General features: G+C 58.2%; 1 protein-coding gene across 3 annotated transcripts; it reads left to right on the top strand.

The window, feature by feature from the left end:
* The first annotated feature begins 5,925 nt into the window (after nucleotides 1-5,925).
* On the top strand, nucleotides 5,926-11,893 carry LOC309844836 (whey acidic protein-like). 3 transcript variants are annotated; one of them, XR_014300927.1, is made up of 5 exons: nucleotides 5,926-6,000; nucleotides 6,582-6,758; nucleotides 10,720-10,860; nucleotides 11,210-11,368; nucleotides 11,745-11,893. XR_014300927.1 is itself a non-coding variant. In XM_082692151.1 (4 exons), the coding sequence occupies exons 1-4, from the start codon at nucleotides 10,031-10,033 to the stop codon at nucleotides 11,759-11,761; spliced, it is 549 nt and encodes a 182-aa protein (XP_082548277.1). In that variant the 5' UTR covers nucleotides 9,836-10,030; the 3' UTR covers nucleotides 11,762-11,893. The 3 variants fall into 3 exon arrangements, 1 of the variants encoding a protein (XP_082548277.1); XR_014300926.1 differs by lacking the exon at nucleotides 6,582-6,758; XM_082692151.1 differs by lacking the exons at nucleotides 5,926-6,000; nucleotides 6,582-6,758 and adding an exon at nucleotides 9,836-10,262.
* Nucleotides 11,894-17,103: the final 5,210 nt, after the last annotated feature.

The following is a 17,103-nucleotide window of genomic DNA, read 5'->3' as shown; positions in this document are numbered from 1 at the left end:
CGTTGCGGGCTGCCTGGGGGGCTGTGCAGCTGGTATTGGCCTGGGTGGGAAGGGCAGCACAGACGCAGTGGTGTGAGATGCACACGACGAGGAGACTGAGGAAGACAGTCTGGCATGGGGAGCCACCCCCCCCCCCCAGTCAGGATCGGGCAGGGCAGAGCTGACTACCGGGGAGGGAGGACAGAGAGAACAAGGGGTGGGACATGGCCACGGAGACGCCTCTCCCTTCCTCGTGGGGGATTGGGCTCCTGGCTGAACACCCATAAATATTGCATGTTTCAGGGCGCCTGGGTGGCTCAGTGTGTTAAGCCTCGGCCTTTGACTCAGGTCATGATCTCAGAGTCCTGGGATCGAGCCCCACATCGGGCTCTCTGCTCAGCGGGGAGCCTGCTTCCTCCTCTCTCTCTGCCTGCCTCTCTGCCTACTTGTGATCTCTGTCTGTCAAATACATAAATAAAATCTTTAAAAATACATATAATATTACATGTTTCCTGAAAAATCAAGTCAGCTTCAAACCTCCAACTCCAAAAGTGTGTAGAATGTGATCCTGCCAACGTCACGACCTGCTGAGGTGGGCCACCCAGGCCCCCAGGGAACTTACAAGGGTCTTCTGGGACCTCTGCGTGCAGACAGCAACAGAAGTGCAGAGCTGTGCGGTCCCCGGTAGGAAGGATGAGGCTGAGAGCCATGTCTGGGGAACATGCCCCGTTTGAAAGCTCCTTGAGCCCTCGAAACTGGAGGCAGGAAGAATAAGCTTTGTCCTGCATTAAAGAATAAAGTCTAGACGACATCGCCAAGGCAGCCACCAGGATGTCCCTCACTCAGGTCCCCCTTGACAAAACCAACGGGGCATCTGGCCGTGACAACAATGGTCTCGAGGGGCTGTGGGGTCCGGCCAGGACCCTGTGGAACCCCACTGTGCTCCAAGACTGATGAAAGCTGATTTGAGAAGCCAGGCCCACACCCAGGCTGCCGACACAGGGACCGAGGGCTGCAGAGTAGGAAACCTCCCCTCACCCCTGAGGACTCAGCCACTCAGCTGGTCTGTCACCAGCATCAAATACCAAGGGACCTGGAAGGAGTCTCATGCACCGCTGTGTCAGCCCAGGGCACCTCCAGCACTCCGCCTGTCACACACACACACACGCACGCTCGTGTGCACACACACACCGTGGCCAGCAGCCTATGCACATTCACAAGCCCCAGCAGTGGCAAGAGGGAGCTCCTACAGACGGCTGGTGGGTGTGCCCAGAAAACCAGCCCAAAGCCGCAAGCTGGGGACAGACCCAAACGAGGTTTAGCCCCCTCAGGGAAAGCAAAGGGGAAGCTGAGGGCACGTGGCTAGACATGGCAGGATAGAGGAAAAGCATACAAGCTAAAGAATTCTGCCACAGAAAGGAGCCAGGAGCCGGGAAGGGGGTGTGCCCACCAGTGCAAGAAAGCCTGAGAATCCCTAATGGAGTCAAGGGAATCAGTAGGTGAAGACTGCAAGGTATGACTGCCCCTTCCATTGTGAAGACAGTAACACAAAACTCCAAGGAACATGAAAAATCAAGGCAACATGACACCACCAAAAAAGCCCCACAATTATGGGGATGCCTGAGTGACTCAGTCGTCAAGCATCTGCCTTGGGCTCAGGTCATGATCCCAGGGTCCTGGGATGGAGCCCTGCATGGGGCCCCCTTCCCGTTGGGAAGCCGGTTTCTCCTTCTCCCACCCCCCACCCCCGCTTGTGTTCCCTCTCTCGCTGCGTCTCTCTCTCTCTGTCAGATAAATAAATAACATCTTTAAAAAAAAAAAAGAGGCAACTTTCCCAATTTGCAATTTTCCCAGTAAGTTCAAAATACAAGTTCAAAATACAGGCATTGTGTTCAGAGCCCTGTGATAAAGTGAGCATCGCAATGAAGCAGGTTAAATGAACTGTTTGGTTTCCCACTGCACATGCAAATTATGTTTATACACTGCTCCGCTCCATCAGTGTGTGATAGCGTCCTGTCTTAAAGAAACAATGTACATACCTTAATTAGAAAACACTGTATTGCTGGGGCACCTGGGAGGCTCAGGCAGTTGAACATCTGACTCTTGATTTCAGATCAAGTCATAATGTCAGAGCCGTGGGGTCGAGCCCTGTGTCCAGCTCCAAGCTTAGCATGGAGCCTGCTTGGGATTCTTCCTGCCCCTCCCCCTCTCCCCACTCATGCACGCTCTCTCTCTCTCTCGCTCTCTCTCGCTCTCTCAAATAAATATATACATCTTTATAAAAAAGGGGAAAAAAAAAGAATTAACATCAATCTCTCAAACTCTTCCAAAAACTTGAAAAAGAAGAGATGTTCCCAAACTTGTTTTATGAGAACAGACCCACCCTGATACCAAAGCCAGGCAAGGGGGAAAAACCTACAGACCAATATCCCTCACCAATATAGATTCATCAAAATCTCAACTAAATTTCAACAAAAATTCTCAACTAAGTACTTGCAAACCAAATTCAGCCCTATATACCCGGAGTAAGGGAGATTTCTTTCTGGGATGCAGGAACGGTTCAACATTCACCAACTGATCAATGTGATACATCACATCAATGGAATGAAGGATAAAAATTATATGGTTATCTCAATAGATGCAGAAAAAGTATTTGGCAAAGTACAGCATCCTTTCATTATAAAAGTGCTTGACAAAAAAGAAATGAACGGGAGTCAACAAAGGCCATAAAAGACGAGTCCACCACTAGGCTCATACTCACCAATGGAAGGTTAAAAGCTTTTCCTCCAAGATCAGGGACAAGACAAAAGCACTCTCACCACTCCTTTCCGACATGGTACTGGAAGTCCTGGCCAGAGCAATTACGTAAGAAAAAATAAATAAAATAAATTAATTAATAAAAATAAAAATAATAAAAATATAGATAAATAATTAAAATTAAAAATTTAAAAAAAAATCCTAACGACTCCCTCAAAAAACTATGGGAACTAATCAATGAATTCAGTCAGGTTCCAGGATACACAGAAATCAGTTGTGTTTCCCTGAGTTTTCACTGAAGTATCTGAGAAGTCGATCAAACAAGCCCATCCACACTAGCACCAAAAACAATAAATCACCGAGGAATATGTTTGCCCAAGAGGTGGAACGTTTGTGTGCTGGAAACTGTGACACTTGGATGAAAGAAAGTGAACCACACGAAGCCAACGGGAAGATAACATCAGGGACAGATGAAGAGTGTTAAAACATCCCCAACACCGAAAGCCTGGTCCTGGGTGAGCTCAGTCCTTGCAATCTGGATGCCGGTTCGATCCGGGTTGTCACAGGGACCATGAAAGGGGGAGCCGTCCGTCCACAGGGTGCCCCCTCCCTGGCCATATCCCTGCTCCCAGCGCAGACACTGCCCCTCTGTCTCGCTCGAAGGCTATTCATGTTTTTGAGCTTCCAAAGACTGAGTCTGCGCGGCAGCTTCCTTCACACATTCTTCTCTGTGCTTCTATCCGGATTTACTGATTTCTACTTTGATCTTAACTGTTCCTTTCCTTCTCCTTGATCTTCCCTTCTAGGTCCTCCAGGGGAGCGCTCAGATGATTGACAGGTGGTGCTGGGCCGGCCACGCCCACAGGCTGCCCGGCAGGCTGCTTCCTTGCCATTCAGCACAGGTGGGTTTTCCCTGTCCCTCAGGCCTTCCCTTGGACCCGTGGCTTTAGTTACCACCATGTTTAGTTACCAAGAGTTTGGGGGGGGCCCGGGGGGGGGCCTCAGAGTGTTAAGCCTCTGCCTCCCGCTCAGGTCATGGTCTCACGGTCCTGGGATTGAGCCCCACATCAAGCTCTCTGCTCAGCGGGGAGCCTGCTTCCCCCTCTCTCTCTGCCTGCCTCTCTGCCTACTTGTGATCTCTGTCAAATAAATAAATAAAATCTTTTTTAAAAAAAAGAGTTGGGGGCTTTTCCTATTATTTTTCTGTTATTAATTTCTATTTTTAATTCTGCTGTGTTCATGGAAAACACTCTGTGGTCTCACTTGTTCTGTGGGCCAGGATGAGCCCATCTTGGTCTGCAGGCACTTGAAGAGAACACGTCCCCTGCTGTTGGTGGATGGGGAGTCCTATCGACGTCAGAGGGGTCCTGGTGGGCGACACTGGCTTTGAGTTTTTTCCACGTTCCTGCAAATCTTCCTTGAAGTCATTCTGCCAATCGTTGAGAGGGGTACTGCTGACAGCTTCCGCTTAAACGAGGACTTGCCCACATCTCTCAGACCTGTGGGGAGAAGTGGCCACATCCACACAGGCCCCTGGTGGGCTCTAGCAGCCCTGGGGAGCCCTGCAAGCTGAGTCCACTGTCCACTTCCTGCCTCATCGGCCTTGGCTAGAGGCCAGCTTTTCTGTTCCCTCCAACCAGGAAGGAGCCCCAGGCACCTTCCTGCGGGGCCCAGGCCTGGCCTCCTCTGCCCACGTCAGCTCCCCCACCTGCCCCTTGAAGGTGGCACACAGGAAGGTGCAGCCCCAGACACAGCCAGCGGGGCTCACTCCTGAGGCCCTGGGAACTCAGATGGACGGTGCCTGGAGAAGTCTGTGCTGTTGAGAAACTCTGTGTCTCGAGGTCACACTTCTTGTAGGAGAAATCGCTCCCAGCTCCATAGTAACAAGCAGGGACAGCGCACTGTGGGTTCATGTTCAGAAAATAGGTATTTCTGTGTAAGTCCCTCTGCCCTCAGTGAGATCTGGGGGTCCCTAAACCTGGCTCGGCAGGATAGTTTCTGGGGGTGAAAATCCCAACCCAGATGTCCTAAAGGAGAGTCATGGGAACCAGCTGTGACCTGCCTCGTGGGGTCCCCACAGGTGGCCCCATGTTTGGACAGGGTCAAGGCGGGGATCAGCACATAACGTCCACGCCAAATGTCATGTCCATGTCTCACTCATCCCTGCTTCCCAACCCCTCAGGATGTTGTGAATGTCCTTCCCTATCCACACCGGAGGTCTCATGCTAAGACAGACCAGGGGGGCTTAGCGGAGTCAGAGAGGCCTAGCCCTGGCCGTCTGGATGAGGGCTCAGCCCTCCTGCTCAAGACTGAGCACCAGCCCCTGCAGCCCTCCCAAATTCCTGCCAATGCCTGTTTGCAGACACCCTGTGGGTCTGGGGTCCCAGGTGGACCCCACTGGCTCCTCACAGTGTAGGGATCACTCTCCAGGACCCCGCTGGCCTCCAAGCCAGGGTTTGCAGGTAGAGGGTGGGGAGACCCCACCGCAGCCCTGGGCTGATGCGCCTGCCATCACTTTCCCATCACGGCCCCTCGACCCCAGGTCGGGGGGGCCAGTAGGCTCCAAGCACGCTGGTGTAGACTCCAGGAGCCTGGAGTTCGGCCAAAGAGCGGCATCTCAAGGATGGGCCCAGGGCATCTCACAGCACCAGGGTCTGCGCTCTGGCCAGGCCCAGAGACAGGGTCCACATCCTTCCCAGAGGCTGCTGCAGAAGGAAAGAACTCCGTGGTCCTTCTGGAAAGTGCACTGGAGACAAAGAGGTTGCACAGATGTAGACACAATGCACTGACAGAGTTTGCACATACAAATGTACACACATGCGCACACACGGACACCCGTCCGGGCCAGTGCACACATTCTCCTACACAGATCATACAAGGATGCCCCACCTCTCCTTAGCCCCCTCCAGCGCCCCAGGCCTGCAGCGCCCCCCAGTCCTGCGCCCCCCTCCACCGGGAAGCCCTCCCCTCCCCTGCCTTTCTCTTGGCCTCTGCCCATGCATGTGACAGGGACTCCCGTGTTTCCCCACCAGAAAGCTAGATTTTAACAGAAAATCTCCCGTTCTCTGAACGTTGGTTGGAAAATGAGATGTTTAAATGCTGGGCAGGGGATGAGGCTGCGAGATTGTTGAGGGAAATGACAGTTTTTTCTATTGGAACTAACCCCCCCCAGCTCAGCATCAGCTGGAGAGGACGTCCAAGGGCTTCTTTAGCCTCACTCCGGGCCCTGGGAGCCTCTGAGCTAGTGGGGCCCCGCTGTCTCAGGTAGCCAGTGATGGTGTGGCTGTCAGCCTGGCCCTGGGGTCCCAACGAAGCCTGTTCCAGCTCCACGCCTCTGCCCCTCTGGCTCCCTGGGCTCGTGGGAGGGCTCCTCCTGTGGCGGCCCGTGGTGTCCAGCTCTCCGGTGCAGGCTGGCTCTGAAGCGGGACCCACCGCCAGGCCAGCACATCAGAGGGTGAGGGCAGACACCAGACAGAAGGCCCCCCCGACCCTGCCCTCCTACCACAGCCTGGCTGGTCCCTGATTACAAGGCTGGGCCTCTCTCCTCTGTCCAAGACCCCAGCCACCCTGGTCCTGTCTCACAAGGACAGGCAGTGGGCTTTCCTGGGCACCCCCCCACCCCCATCAGCCAGCGGGGGGCCCTCATGAAGTCCACTGTTCAGGCCCCCCCACCCGACCCGGGCCTGGCCCCATGGCATTCTGTGGTCCTGGCCCCGCAGCCTCCCAGCCCCTCCCCCTTGGTGACCCTGGCATCAGCTACCCCCAGAAGACCCCGTTTCTCTGTGCCCGGCAACATTGCTGGTCATGGCACCTGGACTGTGGGCGCCTCCTGCCTTCTCCTGCAGGGGTGACGCACCTGCATCGGTGTGTCCCCTGGGGCCAGAGGACCACACCTCATCTGGCGGTGGTCCCAGCCACACAGCCAGCCCTACAGTTGCCTTCCACCCTGAGGACCACCCAGCAGCTACCACCAACCACTCCTCGCTCTAGACATCCAACAGACTAAGGAGCCTGCACAGGAGGTGCCTTGAGAGACTGTGGGTAGGAGAGAACATTCCAGAGAGGAGTGGGAGGCAGGAGGTACAGCCACTGTGTACGGGGCATGACCCAGTGAGACTGGGGTGAGGAAGGTGGGGACAAGGACCCCCGTCCAGGGGCCGTGACAGCAGTGATGGGGACAGGACCCCCGCCCAGGGCTCGAGACACCCATGATGGGGACAGGACCTCTGCCCAGGGCTCGTGATGTGTGTGATGGGAACAGGCCCTGCCCAGAGGAGTTGTGACACCTGATGATCGGGACTGAGCTCAAGATCCCATTCAGGGGCCATGATGTCCCCCAAAAAGAGGGGCAAGTTTGTCTCCACCTTGAGAGCTGGAGGAAGCCCCACCCCAGCCGACCCCGTAGGACCAGTGGGGATACTGTGTACTTAGCCCACGAAGGCCATGATGCTGCAGGTGAGCGCAGTGGGACCTCAGTTTCCCCACCTGTCCTGGCTTTCAGGGGCTGCTAGGAAGCAAGAAGGCCTGACCATCTTGGAAGAAGATGGGCTGAAGCTAGGCTGGTGGGACCAAGAAGCAGCGCACGTCCCTGCCCCGCGGCTGGAGAGCTCACGGCAGCACCGTTCCTGGAAACCTCTGGTTTCTCCACCTGCCCTCAGAACTGTGAAGGCAAATGGGCCCTGCGCCCACGCTTCTCCTGCCAACACCTCTTGCTCTGTTCCCAACCCCAGCCCTCTGGGCTGTGCATCCCCTCCCAGCATGGCCACGGCTCGTGACCCCAGGGGGTTACAGCCAACCTCCGCACTCCCCTACTGAAAGACCCCCAGCTCAGGGAGAAGGGTGGCCCAGCCACACAGGAGGTTCCCATTGCAGGTGAAGAAATGTTTACGATGGTGCCAGCCTGCAGGGAATGGCCACGCTCCCCCACCACAGAGTCCCCCGCCCCAAGCGTGGTGCTTTCTGGAAGTCTAGAGGGCCTGGGATCAGTGTGCGTGTCTGTACCCTCGGGCAGTGTGGCCCCTGTGACCGAGGTCGTCGGGGGGATGGGGGGACGGCTACCTCTGCAGGGGGGGCATGAGGTGGGTGGGCAGGTGGTAGACGGACAGATGAGGGAAAACGAGAGGAAGTCCAAGTGAGCCGGGGACAAGACAGCTCCAGGACGCAGATCGGGCGTGAGTTCTGTTTTCTCCGCACGTTTCCGAATTGTCCCAGCTTCCTACAACGCGTGTTATTCTTCTGATCAGAGCGACTAGGGGTTGTTTTCTAAGTAGTACGAGCTGCATCACAGAAAGCTTCCCAGAGCCGGGGGCACCTTGGCCACCAGCAGTGGCCTCCTACCATCCTTGCATGGCCCCAACAGGAAAACCCGGCGGGGAGGGAAGGCCAGGTCCTGTCGGAAGGCCTCCAGCTCCTGGACAGGCTCCCTCCGTCATGGGTTCCCAGGGCTGACCCAGCCCCCAATTCCAGGCAGCCCCCTGGGGAGTTCCCAGAGGCCACACAACTATCAGGGGCCCAGCCGTCCCTGTCTGGAGGGGCATCAGGCTATGCCTGGGTCCGGACTCCAGGCGCCAGGCCAGAGGGTTATGTTGTGGTGTGCGGTGTGAGAGGTCATGGGCCAGAGTGTGGGTCACCGTCTGCAAAAAGAGGCCTGATGCTGTCCCCTCCCACACTGTCCACGGGTGCCTAGATGCAGGGACACACTGAGCTGCATGATGGACAAGGACCCTGACCCAGCAGATTACGCTCCCGAGGAGCAGACAGTAAACATCCCAGAAGGGAGCTTCCCTAGGCCTGTGCTGGGAAGCGAGAGGCCAGGGCAGCAGAGCTGAGGGGACAGGCAAAAGGACCCCAAGTAGGAGAGCACTGGGGGAGCAGCCCACCAGGACGGTGCAAGGTGGGGTTGGGGGTGGGGGAGGAGAAGGAGGGAGGAAGAGAAGGGAGGGAAATGGGAGGTTAGATGCAGGAAGGAGCTCAGGTGCTCCAAGCGGTCAGAGAGGAGGGGACCAGGCAGGATGGCCTGCCAGACCTTGTGACCATAGGTCCCACAAGCCGAGGCCACATCCTGGTGAGCCAGTGGCAAGTCTGGTCAGCCTGGCCTCAGACCTAGCATCCAAGCAAACCAGACCCTAAATCCCCTGGTCTTGGTGTAGGGGAGGCACAGAAAGCGGGGACAGGAAGCCAGCAGGACCTGCCAGCGAGTGACCGTGGCTTCGCTACCCCTCTGTCCTCCTAGGCCTGGTGTCCCCCTCAGGCCCGTGTGCTGCCTCCTTCCTGGGCTTCAGCGGGGAAAAATTTGGGAACTGCCAGCATGAGGCCGCCGGTCACTATCGTGGCCAGGATCTCTGCCGCTGGCCATCCTGGAGCGGCCTGGGCTGAGGCCCCAGAACTCTGCTGAGGGGGCATGAGGCCATCACGGTGCCCCTTGGGGCCGGCAGGAAGAGCTGGGTTATCTAAGCCCCGGCAGGGGAGCATCTGGGCTGAAACATCCGGAAATCCACAGAGCAGAGGCTGAGGGCCACAGCAGACAGCTGTCCAAGACCAAGGTCACGAGCGGGCAGAAAAGGTGACCTGGACCCAGTGGCAATGGCCTCAGTCACCCCGAGGCCCCTTCTCTGCCTGGCCCTCAGGGAAGAAGGATGGAGGAAGCTCCCTCACCATCCCAGGAGTGCCACCAGCCACGCGGCCTGGCTGGCCTGTCACAGGCGGGCTCTTCTAGGAAGAGGCCTTCCTGGTAGCCACCAGGCCCTGCACAGAAAGAGCCGGGACATTCCCTGGCCCGGTGCTGGTGCTCTAACACAGGCGGCTGTTCTCATAGAAAGTTCCAGGGAAGACACACGGCACCACAAGAGAAACAAGGCACCGTGCCCGGGATCTGAGCGCAGGGTGGGGACGCACCTCTTAGGGAGCATCACGGGCCCCTTCTCTGCCCTTTGTTTTTTTTTTTTGTTTCATTTTACCTTTGTTTTTTTAAAGTGGTACCATTGCCCTGTGACAGGATACTGGTTTCAGGTGTGGGGGGAGATGATTGGGTGACTGGATGTCTGCGAACCGTGGGACACGATCTGCATGATGTTTCCTGAGCGCCCGTTAGCTCGCACTGTCACAGATTTTCTTTTCTTGTGATGGAAACTTTTAGGGTCCACTCTCTCTGCGATTCACAAATGAACCTGGTTTTGTTAAGGACCAACAGCCAGGCCGCCCATCCCACCCCCACCGCCCCTCAGGCGATACCTCCCTGAGGGAGGGAAATGGGCACCTTATCAGGGCCTTTTTTAAGTTTTAAACCGTGTCCCTGATGCAGGGGTCCATCCAAGGAGGAAGCCCCTGGGCCAGCTGGGCCAGCGCCAGCCCCTCCCCCACATTCCTCCTCCCACTGCTGCCTTTAAAGGCTCCTGGGGCCCACAGGCCACCATCTGCCTTCTGCCTGCCACCTGCCACCATGCGCTGTCTTGTAAGCCTAGCTCTGGCCCTGCTGGCCCTGGAGGCTGCCCTGGCCCTGGCCCCAGCCCCGGCCCTCACCTTGCCAGGTAGGCTTGAGCTGCCATCCCTTGGCCGGGCGTGGGGGGGTGGCGCCCAGGAGGGTCCTCCCAGCCTCCCTCTGCCCCAGGTGCATCCCCGACACACCGCTGGCCCTGATATGTTGGTGATAGGATGGGCGGCACAGGGTGGAGGAGGCTTGCCCCTGAGGGGTCCCCCACAGCAAAAGAGCAAGGCACTGCCTAGAGACCCCCAGGTGCCACAAGGCCGGGCCCCCGTCCTTGGACCCCTGGGTTTTAACCCCACCTGCTGCCGTGGGCCTGGACCTGACGCACCCTTTCGTTCCCAGGTCACACTCTGCTTACTCTCTTCCTTTCAAGAAAGGGGGCAAGTTAGGGTGCTGGGGACGAGACTGCCCATGGCTCTCGCCCCACCTTGCCCCCCCACCAAGCAGCCCCAGGGGAGGTGGTCCATGGGCCCCCCCTCACCTGCCTGTCCTGTGTGCAGCGCAGGCTGTGTGCCCGGAGCTCAGCTCCTCCGAGGAGGACGCCTGTGTGGTCTCCTGCAACTCAGACGAGAACTGCCCCCAAGGCACCAAATGCTGCCCCAGGAGCCCCTGCAGCCGCTCCTGCGTGGTCCCCCTCATCGGTAACACCACAGCCCCCACGTCCCAGCTGAGGCCTGTCTGGGGGTGGGAGGAGCCAGCTTGCTCTAGGGTCCCCCCTGAGGGGGCACCCCAGACCCCTCTTAGTGACCCACCTCCCCAGCTCCCTGAACTCCACCCGGGAGTGAGCCCACTCCCCTGCTGGCGTGTGGGCTCAGGCTCACAGGCCTCCTCCCAGCATCGCCCAGGCCCAGCTCTCTGAAGCGGCAGCCACGGTCCCCTCCTTAGGGGCCCAGAGGGCACGGTGGCAGCCCTGGGGGCCAGGACACCAGCCGCAGGGGAGACCAGCTGCAGGGCGAACTCAGGGCCTGAGGGCCGGCCATTTCTCCCCAGCGCCTGTGCAGAAGGCCGGCCGCTGCCCCTGGGTGCCGGCCCCGCTGACGCCCGCACCCTGCTTGGAGAGTAGTGAGTGCTCCCGGGACGACCACTGTGCCGGTGACAGAAAGTGCTGCCTGAGCACCTGCGCCATGAGGTGTCTCTCACCCGAGGCAGGTGAGCGCCCCACGCCCTCCCGGGACCGCACCACGGCCACGGCCACAGCCCCAGCCACCGTGGCAGAAGAAGGCCTGGGCTCAGACTAGGTGTCAGGCGAGCAAAGGAAGCAGAGACTCAGAGACTCGTCTGAGCGGGACAGCAAGCCATGGTCCAGCCCAGGCTGAGGAGGGCCTGTGACCTTGCCACGTAACCCTGGGAGGCAGCTGGGCTCCCAAATGTGGGAGGAGGCCTGGGGCAGGAGCCGGGAACCGTGGATCCTGACCCCCTGTGCCCAAGCCTGCCTGTGGGCCATGGGGAAGGCCGGGGTGGGAAGGCTGTGGAGCGGCCCCCGAGGTTGGGTCCCGCTCCTCTGAGGCCTCCGTGTCACCTGCAGAGGAGCCACTCCAGTGAGGGGCTTCCCCAGGAACCCCCTGGCTGCCAGGAGCGACCAGCCTGAGCCTGCTTGGCAAGAACCTCGTCTCCCCGATCCAGAAAGCGCGAGACACTTCCCACCTGCTGCCAATAAAAACCCACTTAGCTTCACGTCTCTCCGTCTGTCTGTCTGTCCGGGGCACCTGCCAGGAGGGACAAAGCACACAGGCCTCTGGGAGCTCCCAGGCTGCCCACTCAGCCCTCGGGGGTCCGGCCCTGCTGAGAGGCGTCGCTGGCATGGGAATGGGGGGAGAGCAAAGACTGCAGGGAGGGCTGGGGCCCCGATGTCGATGTGGCCTCTCTCCACGGCAGCGTGTGACCCCATCGGGTGGTTGATGCAGAGGGCAGTGTGCTCGCAGGGAGCCTCAGTGCCCATAGCGCCTCGGGCAGCCTCACTAGGACCCACAGGGAAGCACGCCCACCCAGCACACACGTGAGCCCCCGGGGTTGCCACCAGGCTGCCCGACCGCAAGCACCCCCAGAATTTCCAGAGGCCACCTGCTCCCTGCCTCGCTAAGCTCTGGATTCAGGGGTTCCCACGAACTCCACAGGCTCACCAAGTTGTAAGGATGACCCACAGAAGTCTGAGCGCACAGTCTGTTACAAAGGACACAGACCACAAAGAACCAAATACAGACCACACCGTGGGGGTGGGGGCGGGGACACAGGAGGCTGTGTCCCCGCCGGGGGGGGGCCACCACCTCCCCACACACCCACGTGTCCCCATCCCAGAAGCCCCCTGAGTTTCAGTGCCCAGAGAGGTCTCGAAGCTGCATGGACAGGATAAAACCCTTGGCCATTGTTGACCAACTCAGCCCCTACCCTCTAACCTGACGGCTGGCTCTCGGGCTGCTGGCCCCTGTCCTGTACCACTGAGGACCCCAGAGCCGCATCAGCATAAACTCGGGTATAAGAAAAGAGTCCTTGCAAATATCACAGGACACTCATATCACCCAGGGAACTGCAAGGTTTTGTAGCACTCTTCCAGGGAGGGGACAAAGACCAGAGTTCTTTATTTTTTTAAGATTTATTTATTTGTTGGGGCGCCTGGGTGGCTCAGTGAGTTAAAGCCTCTGCCTTCAGCTCAGGTCATGATCCCAGCGTCCTGGGATAGAGCCCTGCATTGGGCTCTCTGCTCAGCGGGGAGCCTGCTCCCTCCTCTCTCTGCCTGCCTCCCTGCCTGCTTGTGATCTCTCTCTCTGTCAAATAAATAAATAAAATCTTTTTTAAAAAAAATATTTATTTCGGGCGCCTGGGTGGCTCAGTGGGTTAAGCCGCTGCCTTCAGCTCAGGTCATGATCTCAGGGTCCTGGGATCGAGTCCTGCATCGGGCTCTCTGCTCAGCAGGGAGCCTGCTTCCTCCTCTCTCTCTCTGCCTGCCTCTCTGCCTACTTGTGATCTCTCTCTGTCAAATAAATAAATAAAATCTTTTTTAAAAATGTATTTGTTTATTTGACAGAGAGAGAGAGCAGGAGCAGAGATGCAGGACTCAATCCCAGGACTCCAGGACCATAACCTGAGCAGAAGGCAAACACTTAACCCAAGGAGCCACCCAGATGCCCCCAAAGACCAGAGCTCTTGATGGCGACCCAGTGTGCAGCCAGCATGGGAGCTTTCGGCCAGCCTGGCCCAGCTCGTGCACACTCCACGGCCTGCCACGTGCCCACTGACACAATAAGAGCTGGGGAGAGAGGACGATTATCCAAGAAGAGGGCACCAACTGGTAGCCTTTTGTTTCTGGACCATTCTCCAGCAAAAGGAACGAGGAGTCCCTGGAGACAGTTGAGTGAACACGGGACCAGGCCGCATGGGACACCGTGTGTCAAAAGCAGCACCCGCCTGTGGCCACCACCAGACAACCAGACCCCAGCAGCGACGATGGCAGATAGGAAGCTCTTTATAGAAAATGCTGGTCAACACGGTGTGGGGGAGGGGGCACAGGACTGGAAGCCCACCTCCACAACTCTAAAGTCATCATCACTCCAGGAGGTGGCATCGGGTGCTGGGGAAACCACTGGGAGAAACATAACAGCCTCAAAGCATCCCGTAGACCTGCTCACCACTCACCAGGGGGAGCATCTCCCACAGTGGAGAGCTCGTCCCAACCGACCCAAGGGATCAAACCTGGCACCGCATCTGCTAGGACCCACCAGGGCGCAGTGCGTCCCAGCGTGACCCAAGGGGACCACAACACTCACACTGGTGGCCTTGCCAGAGATGTGCCATCACATGAGTCCAGTTTCCACTTGGTGTTGTAGAAGACAGGGAGCAGAGGGGGCGGAGGGAAGGGACTCATCTCCTGATCTGCTGGCCTCGCCACACCTAGGATTCCCTACCACAGGGTCTCTTAAAACAGTCGCTTTCAGGAGCTGGATGTCCATCAGGGTGGAAACCCTCCCTGCTCCACCACCTCCCACCGCGTGCTCGTAGCAGCCCACCCTAGAGCTCCCAGACCCTGCCAGTTTCCTGCCCAGGCCACCCAGCTTCATCCCCCTGTGCTGGAGCCCAGGTGGGCCGGAGCCAGGAGAGGCTGGGAGGGCATCAGTACTGCCCGGGGCCAGGCCCCCGCAACACACTGTCCTTACCACACCGCCCCAGGAGGCTCCGTAGGACTTCCTGGTGGACATGGCGGAAGGATGGGCAAGGCAGAAGGGTGGTTGAGGAGGAGGAATGGGACAGGGGAGGGATGGAGAAATGGAGACAAGAGAAAGGTGAGGAAGAGGAGGAAGAGGGAGGAGGTATAAGTTGTAAGGACCTTCTCCTCTTCCTCCTCCTCCTCCTTCTCCCCCTCTCTCTCTCCCTCTCCCCTTCTCCCTCCTTCTCCCCCTCCCCCTCCTCTTCCTCCTGGGAGTCTGGGGAGGTCTTTCACGCCCAGGCTCTGTGATCCTACAAAGGACGCAGCACTGCACCTCAGCCACAGCTAAGATGTACTATGGCAGGAGACAGCAACACTCACACATGGAAGAGGCACAGGGGAGAACCCTGGAGGCAGCCAGGCAGCAGCTTCCAGACCTGTCCCCAACTAGCCACCAAGGTGGTGCTGGATTCTCCAGCAACGCACAAGCGGTCACGTCCGCCCAGGAAGCTCCTCAGGGTTTTTCCCTGGGGCTGGTCTGGGGACACCAGAGGGGTGGAAACCCAGCCTGGCAGAGGTCCCACAGGGGCCAGCACCACGCCATGCCCCCCCAGGGTAGACCCAGGAAGGCCCTTGTGTTGGCACAGTTGAGCAGCCACGTCCCTAGCCACCGGCCCCCTGCCCCCACCATCACCAGCTCCTCGGGTCCTGGTTCCAGCGGTACGTCTGTCTGCTCACTGCTCTGGTTCTGTCACTCCACTGCCAGCAAGTGTGACAGACAGGGTGGCCTGAGGTCTCCCGGCCATCCCTCCCCCTCCCTCTCGAAGGGAGCCGAACCCATCTCATCCAGCCTTGTCAGTCTGGTGCCCTGGGCCTCGTGAGCAGGCTGCATGGAGGGCACTGACCTTCCCCAGCACCTTGCTGAGGGCACCAGGCTGGGACCCCAAGGCCACTCTGAACTCAAGTCACCAACAAGCTGGGGAGTAAGGGAGCACGCCAGGCTAGCCTCACTGTGAAGGGGCACAGGAAATAGGGTGAGACTGGGGTAAGGAGCAGGAATGCGGACGGGGCTCACAGAGCACCACCAGGACAACGACAAGAAAGAAGCCGCCCACGTCTTCCCGGCATCCAGTTGGGTCCACTGCCTCTGACAGCAGCGGTGGCTCCAAGCTCAGTGCTCAGGAGTGGTTTGAACTCAGATCCTCTCCTCCAACCCACAAAACCCACCCATGAGGGCAGAAGCCTCTCTGGGGACTGTGGCCAAGAGCCTCCGGACTGAATTGCCTCAGCCAGCTCTGAGCATGGGGCCACCTGCAAAAATCTGAGTGACTATGGGGACTCGACATAGCCCCCAGGCCTGGACACAGCTCCCCTAAGGTCAGAGCCCCCCCCCCAGTCACCAGGGGGAGCTGACTCTTGGCTCCTGGGAAGTCAGAGAGGCTTTGAGGGGCCACAGAGGGCCCCCTGCCATGGCCAGTGAGACCCCAGACAGTGGGCCCCAGGCACGCCCCCCTCGTAACCTCCCAGAGCAATGGCGACAGAGACTGTGGCCACAGCAAGGTCTGCATGCTCAAACCTGATGACCTCTGCTCCCCAGGCCAACTGACCCATACCCAGGCTCCCGATAGCAGCTCTGGCAACTACTCTGATGTCCCACCAGCCCAAGGAACTAAACAGACAACAATGGCAGGTGCCCTAAACGTGGCCTAATGACGAAGTCCACTCATGGGCCAGAGGCCCCTCTCACGGGCCCCCCACTTTGTGCGACGCACCTGCTTTACTGAGACAATTCACGTAACACACATCCACCCCCAACCTGTAGAACCCAGGGGCCCATCGTATTCTCAGTTAACGGGGCGTCCGCCCAATCCAGAGCGTGTCCAGCGCCTGAAGCCATCCCAGCCCCACAACCCCGGCCCTGGCAAGCGCTCATCTACTTCTGCGCATGGGGACCCGCGTGTCCAGGACCGTCTCCTGTCGGGACTCTGTCACCAAGCATGACCTCAAGGCTCATCTCGAGTGGCTCTGGCTGGCCACCATCCCATCAGGGACACTCGTTGATCCACTGATGATCACCAGACCGTGTCTAGTTGGGGCCTTCTAGGAACACTTGTGTACGAGTGTCATACGTACACGTTCTCTGTTTTCTCGGGGTGTACACATAAGAGTCACACTGTTTCAAGAAACTACCCAATTCCCAAAAGCAGCCACACCACGTTACATGCCCACCAGCTACGCTCAGCATATGGAGCTCCCCACGCCCTCACCAGCACCGGTCATCCCCCGGGTTCTGTGGTGGGGGTTTTCATGGCCACCGTGAAAGTGGTGCAAATGGGCACCGCACTGTGGCTGCGAGCGGCACCTTCCTGAAGGCCAGCGACGGCGCTTCGGAGAGAATCTACTCCCACTGTGACTGGTTTGCAACGGGGCCGCTGCCGTTTACCAGAAAGGTGTAAGAGCTCTGACTCTGCGTCTTAGTTTTGAGACGCACCCATATTACCACATGACTTGCTATTTGTTGCTTTTTCTTAATATTCTTCCTTTTCTAGAGCAATTTTACGTTCCCAGCCAAAACAGTGAAATCTACTTCTTGTCCCCACAAGAACGCCCTCCCCCCACCATCAACATTCCCCAGCAAAGGGTACACTCGTTATGATCAACGAACCCACAAGGCCTCACCACGAACACCCAAAGTCCGCAGCTGACGGGACAGCTCCCTCTTGGTGTACATATCCAGTGGCTTTGG

Source organism: Mustela nivalis, assembly GCF_964662115.1.
Source record: "Mustela nivalis genome assembly, chromosome: 12".
In the NCBI taxonomy this organism is placed as follows: Eukaryota; Metazoa; Chordata; class Mammalia; order Carnivora; family Mustelidae; genus Mustela; species Mustela nivalis.
The sequence above is the reverse complement of the archived record's forward strand: the minus strand, read 5'-3'. Positions and strand labels throughout refer to the sequence as shown.